The following is a 12,262-nucleotide window of genomic DNA, read 5'->3' on the forward strand; positions in this document are numbered from 1 at the left end:
TATGTCTGGAGGAATTTACTGAAAATATTAACACCAAAACCTCTCCTCAACTTATTTGGCGTGACATAAGACGCCTGTCTGGCGTGAAAAAACCTATTACAATCACTTACTTAAACATCCAATCTGGATTAACTAACGACCCAATTATTATAGCGAACGAGTTCGCCACGTTCTGGAGCTTTTATTCAAGTGACTCTACTTTCACAAAACAGTTCGCAGCTAAAAACCAAAAATCTTTAGGCCATAAATTTTTACCTAGCGGAAATCTTAGTAATCCAGCGCTAAGTTTAGAATCTAATATTTCCACTGATGAGTTTGACGTCGCACTATCAAACTCCAGAGGTAAAACACCAGGTATCGACAGGATTACCTATGACATGTTAAGACACATCCCACATGACGTTAAAAAAAGGATAGTAAATCTTTACAATAAAATACTTTCAAACGGTATATACCCCCAAAGTTGAAAAATCGCTGAAATCGTCCCAATACCGAAACCTGGAAAATCTTCATCAGAACTCACAAGCTATAGGCCTATTTCGCTGCTCTCTTGTTTAGGAAAAGTTCTGGAGAAAATAATCTCCAAACGTTTAATGTGGTACGCAGAGAAGAGTAGACTAATCACTCACAACCAAGTCGCATTCAGAAAAAATCAAGGTACAATAGATGCCCTTTTACACTTTGAGCACCATTCTTCCAAAATTATCTCGAACAAGGGGCACGTTACCTGCCTTAGCTTAGACTTTGAAAAAGCGTATGACCGTATCGGACTGCATAAAGTTCTACAACAATTAGCAAAATGGAAATTGGGACCAAAATGTTGCAACCTACTTAAAAATTTTTGAACAAATCGAAGATTTCGGGTTAAAGTTAATAATCATTTTTCTCACTGTTTGCCTTTAGAAAATGGAGTTCCTCAAGGTTCCCCTTTGTCTGTGGTCATATTTATAATTGTATTTAATGAAATCAGCGAGATACTATCCAATTTCCCATTCTACTACTGTATGTATGCAGACGACATTCTGATACTTTCAAAACAACTGGATCTGAATAACGTCAAATTAACTTTTACGGAAATACTTAATAATATATCTCACTGGTCGCTCACATCCGGGGCTAAGTTATCCTTAGATAAATGCAATATCTTACATATGTGTCGTAAAAGAAAATGTGATAATATTACTTTCTCTTTTAATAACATAAAAATACCTACTGTAAATGAAATTAAAATTTTAGGATTAATTTTTGACTCTAAGTTTAAGTTCAAAAAACATTGTTTATATATAAGAAAAAAACTGTATAATAAAGTTTTTAGCTTCACGACATTCTTTTGTTCATCCTAAAATACTTATCAATATCGTGAGATCTTTACTACTCTCAATTATCGATTATGGACTACCAATATACGGATATCACGCCGGCAGCGAGCTAAAGAAACTCTATGCGCCTTATCATATGGCAGTAAGACGTAGTCTTATGGCATTCCCAACTTCCAGCATCAAAAGCATTCTCGCTGAATCCGGAATGCCACACATTAACGAAAGATTGGAGATTAACACATTACGACTGATTCCAAAGGTATATCTAGGCTCTAACCCGAATTTGCTCAACGCATACGTTCGGCCACCAGTAAAAAACGAACATCCAAGTTCCCATCAACAATACACCTTATTCTAAAGTACGTTGATGAACTTGATATTCACCTTTCACCCAAACGTTCGAAGATTAGCAAACATCCTCCATGGGCTCTAGACTCTTCTGTTATAGAAGATAAACTGATGACCTGGAACAAAGCCTCTACTAACTACGAGGTGTATAAACAAGAGTTTATGCAGCGCAAGACAGATCTCTATTCAGAAGGATGGAAATTTATTTACACCGATGGGTCAAAAAATCCCCACAACACGGCATATGCAGTGGTTTCCGAGAACTCGGAAATCATTAAATATGGATTACTTTTGTCACCATCTTCTGTTTTTACAGCAGAAGCATACGCAATAAAAGAAGCTATCCAATGGATCACGTCTTCCAAAGGTAAATATGTTATCTGTACCGACAGCCTTGCAACAGTCACAGCTATTCGAAATACATCCAAAAGCAGCCCTCTAATCAGTGAAATTCGGGACAAATTGATTGATAGCCGAAATAAAACTAAAGTAATGTGGATTCCAGGACACTGTGGCATTCCAGGCAACGAACTCGCTGATAAGGAAGCAAAAAACGACACTCTTAGTCCATGTATTTACGTGAGAACTAATGAAAGCAACGACATTTTGCGATTTGTTGTAAATTTCTCAAAGCTTAAAGCTAAAGCGGAATGGTATACTTACGACAACCGTTACCGGCTCGTTAACCCCGAACTAAGAAAAGCAGTATACCCCTCTACATGCAGCATCCCGGAGATAAAAATTTTTACACGACTCCGTTTAGGACACACCATCTTAACGCCCCAACATATTCTGGACCGCAACATAACGCCTGGCTGCCGGCTATGCAACAGTCCAACAAATTCTGTAGAACACATACTGAACATATGTCCTACCTTTCGTCATATAAGACGGGACTATGTCGAGTCTTCTCCTTCGAAACTCCTCAAAGAACCGTCAACTGCCAACATAAAAGAAATCTACAACTTCATCTCCAGAGCCCAACTAAAGCATCTCATCTAAAACCACCATAATAAAATTTGACCACATTTTTCCTATACTAACATATATTGCTACCTCTTAATTCTAAGCAAAAGCATAGACATTAGTATTTAAGTATAACCATAAGTATTACTATATACTTGTACATACATATTCATAAGTAAAATCTCATACAAAAAAGTACAAGTAAAATTAAGCCCACAGCTGAAGGCCTTGTCGCTAGTGCTGTTATATTTTATAGGTAGTATAATTATTTATAACTGTATTTCCTTTAATAAAATAAAATAAAAAAAAAAACATCACTACACCATGCACCAACACGCACACAAATACAACATCACCACGATCACACCACCATGAAGACAACAGCAGATATATAAGGGACTAAAAGAAGGATCCCGCTCGCTTTTCAGCTTTCGACTCGCTAACGATCAGATTTTCGGTTCGAGCACCCGCCTAAATCAACTCCTTTTTTTTAATTATTATAATAATTTTGCCAACGGTGAGTGAAGTTAAATTTAATTTATTAATTGATTAAAAATGGTCCTTCGAGCCTATCGGTAGTTAAACATAATAGAGAAAAAAATATTAAAAAAACGTGAACAAAAAATTGTAACGTGAACAACAAATAATGTGAAAAAAAAATTTAACAAACAGGTGCAGTGACAAAAGTGCGGTGCCAAAAAGTGAACAAAAAAAAAGGTGATGTGACAGTTATTGGAAAAAAAAAACAAAAACCAAACCCAGAAAGTGCAGTAATATATAGAAATATATAAATATATATATATGTTATATGTGTATATAAAGAAAATATATGGACATATATATATACAGACATATACAAAAAGTGAAGTTGAGAGTTCAGTGACCCAACATATGTTCGAACACATACACGTTCATATATAACACAAAAGTGGAAAAGCGAAAAACACATTTAATGTGCCAAAAAACAAAAACATAAAATGAAATACTTAAACACAAAAACAAACGGGCGCGAAACCAAAACCCAAAAACGAAACCCAATAATATAAAAAAAAAACAATATTAATCAAAAACGGGTGCGAAATTAACAATAAAATATACATATAGAGCCAAAAACACAGGGAGAGAGCTGCACAACCGGCGTCAAGGAAAAAAGGGCAAACACAAAAAACCCTCAAAAAAAAAGAAAAAACAAATACATTCTCCCCAAAACCCCCTTGAGGCGAGACAAAGTAAGTGTATCGTTTTAATTGTTTATTTATTACAAGGTAAAATTCAAAAGTTCCAGGACTTTTTAAACAACGCGGCTTCTAGTGGCGCCATCTGTCTGAAATTGTTATCCCTCAATTGTGTATTCTTCAGTGTTGTGTTGTTGTCGTATAAAATTTATATAACAGCTGACTTGTATAACAACTGAGATATCGCGCTACATGTGACATTACATTTGTAGTGTCGGTCGGAAAATGAGCATCGAACAAAGAGCCAACATTAAGTTTTGTTTTAAACTTGGTAAAACTTTTACCAAAACTCATCAAATGATGAAACAAGTTTATGGCGATGATTGTCTATCCCGTAGCCGTATTGACGAGTGGTTTAAACGTTTTCAAGAGGGACGGGAGGTGTTGGAAGACGACGAACGTTCGGGCCGGCCAAAAGTGTTGTGAACGAAAAAAACACGGGAATTGTGCGTGAAATCATTAAAAAAAGAGTCGAAATCATCGCTTAAATATATGGAATCGGAGTTATCAATATCCGCAGCGTAGATTTATCGTATTCTGACAGAAAATTTGGGCCTCAGAAAGGTTTGTGCTCGATTTGTCCCGCACACTTCGAAACAACACGAAAAAGACCTCAGCATTCAACATTCAAGAAACAAAAATCGCATTCATATCATCAACCATTCACCCTATTCGCCTAATATGGCACCCTGCGATTTTTATTTGTTCGGAAAACACAAAACAAATAATATTCATTTTTTAATAAAAGTCCTGAAACTTTTGAATTGCACCTTGTATATATGTATGTTTGTAAATCCTGTATACCATTAAAACTAAGAAAATCCGTTTTAACAGTTTGAAACCACGGGTACAGGAAACGTTAACGGAAAATATAAAAAAAAAAACCGAACTAAAAATTTAAGTACTATATACTTATAATTTTTCCTAACGTTAACGGAAAATTTCAAAAAACCGATACAAAAAAAAAAAATAAAATAAAATCGGGTGAATATAATTATATACATATATACTTATATTTACATATATATTTATATATATATTATATTAACAAATTATTGATTGCCTCAATTTATGCGCTTACATTTGTATATATATATACACACAACAACCACAAAATATAAAATTAAAATTCAAGTATTTACTTGCTAAGAATCTTCGGCAGTACCCCTTAGGCTTAATAAAGCAATAAGCAGGACTGCGTAACAAAAAGTAAGCTAAAGGCACAATAACAATTACAGCTAGAATCTACAGCAAAAAGACAAAAATACAAACATACATATTTATACATTCGATCGGCAAACAATATGCAAATTGCATTTACTTTTATCTTATAACTAAACATTCACTTATATTTTTATATATATATTATATCAGAATATATTAACATAAGCGCAGTCAGTAAAATACCTGCGTATTACAATTTTTACTTTTTTCCACATTCTTCTCTCACGCCGAAAAATATCACGCGTGGACAGTCATACACATACACACTTGTACATACGGCATACGATCTGCCTATGTTCACATAACCCATATACAGTGGGTACAAATACATATTTTTATTTAATTTAAGCGTTTAAATATCGATCATTTCAAAACTTATTAAACGGTGCGGTTAAATCTCAGCAACAAGGAAATAAATAATTCCATAGTACAAAAAACAGAAAGCTAAATAAAATAATATAAAAAAATTCTCAAATAAAAATTTCTTCAAAGTCCATTTTGGCAAATAACCAGCAATACCCCTTGTTCTTTGGCAAACAAACACAAGCAGGATTGCGCACAAACATTTCAGCACAATAATTCGTGTACACCTAGGTACAAAGTGCATTGATCTCTTTAACGAGCTCTCAATTGCTCAAGTACATATATACAAGTCCACGCATTAGGGTGTACCCACATACCCCTACATAAGGACATAAAAACGATAAATATATACAAGTTCGATTGTTAATAAATTAAAAAATAAATACGACCAGTAATTATAAAAACCTAAATCCGCGTATTTAAGAAACTTAAGTCGAATTAAAAACACTTTTTAACTAAACGAGTTTGCGGTTATATACATATACGGAAGTTAAAATTAATTTTGTCGGCAAAAAAAAAAATCTATTTACCTAAACGAGTTCCGTTACATACGAGCATATAGCTTGAATTCCATCGGTCGACACTGAGGAATTTTAAATTTATTTCTTTATATTCTAAATGAGCTCAGATTCAAAAGAATCCAAAGCAACACAGTCTCTCAAAGTACCTAAAATGATTTCTGAAGAAAAGAGTCCATGTACACCTGCAGAAGCTACACGCTCAAAGCAAGGTGCTACAAAACAAAAACGGGTGAAAGATATTTCATACACCAAATTTATCTCTGAGAGTGACAGTCTACTACGATACTGCACTCGATTTTCATCTTCGCCGATTCAGGACAATTCTGAATCGGTATTAGAAATCAAAAAAGACAATTTCGATAATTTTTGGACACGTCTCCAAGCTGCATATGACGCAATCGTAGAATCTAACGACTCAGATCTACCGGAAAATTTCAAATCTTCGGCTTACGCTAAATACGAAAACTGCTTAGACCAGTTCAAAGAAACAAAAGCAATGATTTCTGACCAATTAAAATTGATCAAAGCAATTGCACCTACTCCACAGCCAAGAGCTGCCACAAATCCAATGCCAAGAGGCAAGGCATCCATCTCAAGGTGCCCGCATGTGATACAGAAATCGTTCATGGTGGTTATAAACAATGACCATTCTTCCGGGACATGTTAACAGCCGTTTACATAAACCACCCAAAATTATCTAATGCACAAAAATTGTATCACCTCCGATACAAAACAAAAGGTCAAGCAGGCGTCATAGTAAAACACTTCGCACTAAATGACGATAATTTCAATTTGGCTGGAGAAGCTCTTAAATCAAGATTCGAAAACGAAAGAATATTGATCGATAAATATACCTATATCGATATTAATGAACTTGCCAAAAATTCAAAAGGAAACAAGTGAAGAATTTATCAAATTTCAATCCACTGTTTCAAATTGTTGGTCGGTTTTATCGACACAAAATGTTCCCACAGACAGCTGGGACCCTATACTGGTAAACATATGCACTGCCGCATTACCAGAAAAATCATTACTTCTATGGGAGCAATCGCTTTCATCACGAAGAAAATGACCCACGTGGCAACAAATGAAATATTTCCTAACTACCCAGTACGAAATCGCAGAGAGGTTGGTAAAAAAAAGGGCAGAACGAAAACCGTTCAACACGACCTAAATAGAAGCTTCCACAGACCCCAAGCCAGTAGCAACAATAATTTAAATAGAAGCTTCTTCAGAAATCAAACGTTCACATCCGAACAGTACAAACAAACGTCATGCGAACTATGTAAAGGGAGGCATAAGCTCAAATCTTGCGAGAGATTCAAAAAATTGAATATTATCGAACGAAACAATTTTGTAAAAACAAGAAGACTTTGCACAAACTGCCTGTCACATGCGCATACACTTAAAGAGTGCGAAAGCAAATTTAATTGCGTTTATTGCCATAAACGACATCATTCAATGCTGCATTACAGCACATTTTCCAGCTCATCCACCCAAACAGCGCAAATATGAAAAGAGCCACGGGTTTAGTTGCAACAGCAAATCCCGAAAATTGCCGAGAAGCACCATGCTGCTCAAAGGCATTAAAAACTCAAACGCTACACAGCGAAAACCAAAGTAGGGCACTACTGCCGACAGCAGTCGTCTCCATCGAACACCGAGGAGAGCTGTTTAAACTTAGGGCCTTAATAGACCAAGGATCACAACGATCTTTCATAGCGTCTAGGGCTCAAAATAGGCTACAACTGCCAACAAAACTAGCCAATTTTGAAATCACGGGAATGGGCGGAAGAGTAGTCCAAAACTCAAATAAAATCTGCCCCATTACCTTAATTTCCCCCCAAACGGATAAGCACATACAACCAGAAGCTATAGTCTTACCGCAACTTACAAATATGTTTCCAAGCTATCACATTAATAGCAAACATTGGCAAAAGGTTTCACACCTAAAGCTAGCAGATCCCAACTGCAACACTCCCACTCAAATAGACCTTCTTTAGGCAGCGATCTCGTACCACAGATAATACCCGAAGGTATTGAGAAAATTTCAAATACACTATTGGCACAAAATACTATTTTTTGTTGGATCCTAAGTGGACTAGTTATGGAACCAGTTACCACCATGACCACTCAAGTTGAGGAAATCTCAAACGAATACCTCAATTCACAATTGAAGAAATTTTGGGAGTTAGAAGAACTTCCCCCAATTTCAATTACAACCTCAGAAGATCAGTATTGTGAAGACTTTTACAAAGCCACAACTACTAGATCAGATAATGGTCGGTACGTCGTACGTCTACCACTAAAACAACAATTTCCTAACACACTCGGCCTAGGTCACTCTCGCACCTCTGCAATACAACAGTTTTTAAATATGGAAAAAAACTTCCTTAAAAAAGATGAGCTTAAGCCAGAATACGATGGCGTGTTAGAAGAATACCTCCATTTAGACCACATGGAGGAAGTAAGCCCATGCGAAAAAATTATAAATGGCAAATATTACTCATTTTACTTGCCTCATCACGCAGTAGTAAAGCCGGACAAAAAAACAACTAAAGTAAGAGTTGTCTTTAATGCATCAAGATCTACTAGCTCGGGGAATTAACTAAATGATATTCTATTTACGGGACCCACGCTCCAACCAGATTTAATGCTACTCATTTTAAATTGGCGTATATTCAGCGAATTATTTTCCGAAAATCTCCCAATAGTCCACTACGCGACTATAAACTAAAAACAGTTACCTTTGGCGTCAACTGTGCTCCATATTTAGCCATTCGAACACTCCACGAACTGGCAGAAAACACAAAGTCAGAATTTCCTCTGGCAACCAAAGTGTTAAAAACTCAAACGTATGTAGACGATATCCTGTCTGGAAGTCATACCCTTTCACAAGCTTAAGTGACACAAGCCCTCAAAACCGCAAGGTTTCCGTTAAAAAAGATAACGGCGAAACACCCTAATATCTTAAAGGACATACCTAAAGAAAATCTGTTGGACACTAATTTCCTTAAATTCGAAAAGGAAAGTACAACAAAAACTCTGGGGATCCAATGGAATGCGATATCTGACCAGTTTTCATACACAGAGTCAATATCAGCATTATCCGCCATAACAAAACGACAAATTTTATCCTCTGTGGCAAAACTTTTCGACCCCGCCGATGGCTTTCGCCAGTTATGATACAAGCCAAAATCCTAATACAAGAATTATGGTTAGATGGAACCGACTGGTACGAACAAGTAAAACCACTTCGTTTAGAAAAGTGGTCCCAGTTTGCGAGCAATCTAAATGATATCTCACAGATACAAATCCCACGATGGGTAAATTATGCCCCAGAGCACAAAGTCGAACTACACGGCTTCTGTGACGCTTCTGAAAAGGCATATTGCGTAACTATATATGTTCGCACAAAAAGCGACATTGCGACCACAAGCCACTTACTAGTAGCAAAAGCAAAAGTAGCTCCGTTAAAAACAATAAGTCTGCCACGACTTGAACTATGTGGAGCGCTACTACTAGCCAAACTAGTATCCATGGTGCGAATGCATTTAAACATGGCAAAATACAAAAATCGACTCCTTTCACACAACATTGCAGGATAATGACATCTTCGAGCTATTTTCGTCGTACCCCCGAGCACTTGGAGTAATCGCTTATATGCTCAAGTTCATAGAGCGACTTAAAATTAAACTTAAGGGAGTAACCTCATTATATTCCCAATGCGATACAGTGACGCACCTAGACTTACAAAAGGCAAAGGTCGCTCTTATCGCATATACTCAAGCGCTCCACTTCAGCCTCGATATATCACTATTGAAAGAATCAAAACCTATTGACAAGAGAAGTCCCCTCTTAGTTCTAAGCCCATTCCTCGACATGCTTGCCAATTCAAGCCTAACGTATAACGAACGCCATCCCATTATTGTACCAGAGAAGTCTCGACTTGCCACATTACTCATCAATTATATCCAATTATATTATTAATGCTTCATGCCGAACATCGCCTCATGTAACATATGGTCCGCCAGGAATTTTACATTCCCCGACTTAAGCCGCAAATAAAGAAGTGCATTTTCTTGTGCAAAATCTGTACCACGCACAAGCAAAAGATGCGAACACAGATTATGGCAGCACTTCTTCCGGAACGCTGCAACTTTGCTCTGCCTTTCTCCATCACAGGTGTCGATTTTGCTGGGCCTTTTCAAATAAAGGCGTCCATGTTAAGGTCCTCCCACTCTGATGAAGGCTATGTGGCTGTTTTTGCCTGTTTTACGACAAAGGCAGTGCACCTTGAGCTTTGTACTAATCTGACGAAGGAGGCTTTCCTTGCGGCATTTGCTCGCTTCGTCGGTCGACGCGGCTTTCCATCGAAGATAATGAGCGATAATGGTAAAACATTTATCGGCGCTCAAAAAGCTACCGAAAAACAATTTGTGGACTTTATCAAACAAGTCTCACCTTGATTGTACAAAAGTACGCGCCCCAAGGCATTAATTGGCAATTCATCCCCCCAAGCGCTCCTCATATGGGTGGTTTTTGGGAATCAGCTAAAAAGCTTCAAATCCCACTTCAAAAAAGTAGCTGGAAATTACAAATTCAATTACGAAGAATTCACTACATTATTAATTCGAATTGAAGCCGTTCTCAATTCACGGCCTCTTACAATCCTCTCGCAAGATCCCTCCGATTTCACAGCCTTAACTCCAGGGCACTTTCTCAAAGGAACACCCATTCTGGCCAAACCTGAGCCAGAAGTGGAGTCGCTATCCTTATTAAATCGCTGGGAAAAAGTTAAAATGCTCCATCACAATTTCAGCCACCGATGGAGAGAAGAATACCTAAAGGATCTCCATAAACGATACCGTTGGAATACTCCTGAACAAGCACCAAAGCTTGGAGATTGTGTCATTATTCACGATGATTGTCTACCTCCTACCAAATGGCGGCTTGGTCGCATAGAAAAGCTACATTACGGCTCCGACGGTCATATAAGAGTAGTAGATCTTCGTACGCAAAGCGGAATGCTAACCAGACCGCTCGTAAAGCTATACCTTCTTCCAACCGCCGATAATAGCGACACAGCAAATCGCAAACAATCAACCGATACTACCGCAATACAATAAAATAATCAAATCAAGAAGCAAAAAACCGAAAAACTCGTTAATAACCGTTAAAAATAACAAATACCTAATAAAAAATGGTCGATCAATACGACGACCCATTCATCCATATCCTTTATATGACAAATCTGCATAATTAAACAACTCTTTCATACAGATTAACATGGATGTGGATACGACAACTACGCCCACGCCAACTATGCGGTCGGCTACCAACGTGCCACCCCAACGCGGGGCCTACCCCAACGCCCCGATCTGCAGCTGCAACTACCCCTGCAAGCGCACCTGCAACGACACCGATATCAGCACCAGTTCCTCGTGGTGGCACGCGACCACCACCGACGCTATCATCACTGCCTTCAGAGGCACATCGTATACGATGTCCCATATGTCGGCGCCCACACCGCCTGCAACATTGTGGGATATTTAGAAGTATGCGACCGTTGCAACGACAGCAAGTTGCCCAGGCACTCGGGCATTGTCTAAATTGCCTGTCGCATAAGTTACATATGGAAATCATAACAAATCAGCAATTAGCGATATTGACCAATTTATTAACAGCATAACAAGCATAATTTAAACTAAAACCAACATCCGGCCTATTTAAAAAACTTGTTGAAAATAATATAAAACAAAATTGAAGAATTAACTAAAATTCCCAGAACCAATGAATGAGTACTGTATAAACAGAAAATGAATAAATTAATAAATTGTTGTATAAGCCTAATTGTAATGGTTAAGTAAGTTAGTCAAGTAAGCAGAATGTAGAATGTAGAATGAAAAGTAGAAAGCTAAGTATTTTTAATAATTGTATTAGTTTTCTTTGTGAATGAAAAACTGAAATAAAGTAGTCTTAATTTTGCACCTCAGCTGGCTGGTTGGCCTTTGCCATAAGCTCTCGTTGGTATTTTTTTTTTTTTAAACTCCCCTGACGATTAGGAAAGTGGCGCAGTCGGTAATCCTTTTTATCAACAAAAAAAAGGATAGTGATACGAACACGAAATAAGAAACGTGAACGTATATATATATAAAAAAAATATATAAAAAACCCTTACTAATCCTGCGATTCCGTAGCCAACTCAGGAGTTGACCGGACCCTCTAGGATATAACATAATATATATAAATCAAACATACAGTGTGGCAGTGCAGTGACTTTTCA

At 37.2% G+C, this 12,262-nt stretch overlaps 1 protein-coding gene across 1 annotated transcript; it reads left to right on the top strand.

Annotated features, from left to right (window-relative positions):
* Positions 1 to 1,829: 1,829 nt before the first annotated feature.
* Positions 1,830 to 2,744, top strand: LOC138857212 (uncharacterized). The gene has a single exon (XM_070109200.1). The coding sequence runs from the start codon at positions 1,830 to 1,832 to the stop codon at positions 2,667 to 2,669; it is 840 nt and encodes a 279-aa protein (XP_069965301.1). The 3' UTR covers positions 2,670 to 2,744.
* Positions 2,745 to 12,262: the final 9,518 nt, after the last annotated feature.

This window comes from Bactrocera oleae, chromosome 4 (genome assembly GCF_042242935.1).
Source record: "Bactrocera oleae isolate idBacOlea1 chromosome 4, idBacOlea1, whole genome shotgun sequence".
In the NCBI taxonomy this organism is placed as follows: Eukaryota; Metazoa; Arthropoda; class Insecta; order Diptera; family Tephritidae; genus Bactrocera; species Bactrocera oleae.

Bases quoted from the DNA above. Each gene is read 5' to 3' on its own strand.
- LOC138857212 (XM_070109200.1), top strand. From the start codon at position 1,830: ATGCAGCGCAAGACAGATCTCTATTCAGAAGGATGGAAATTTATTTAC.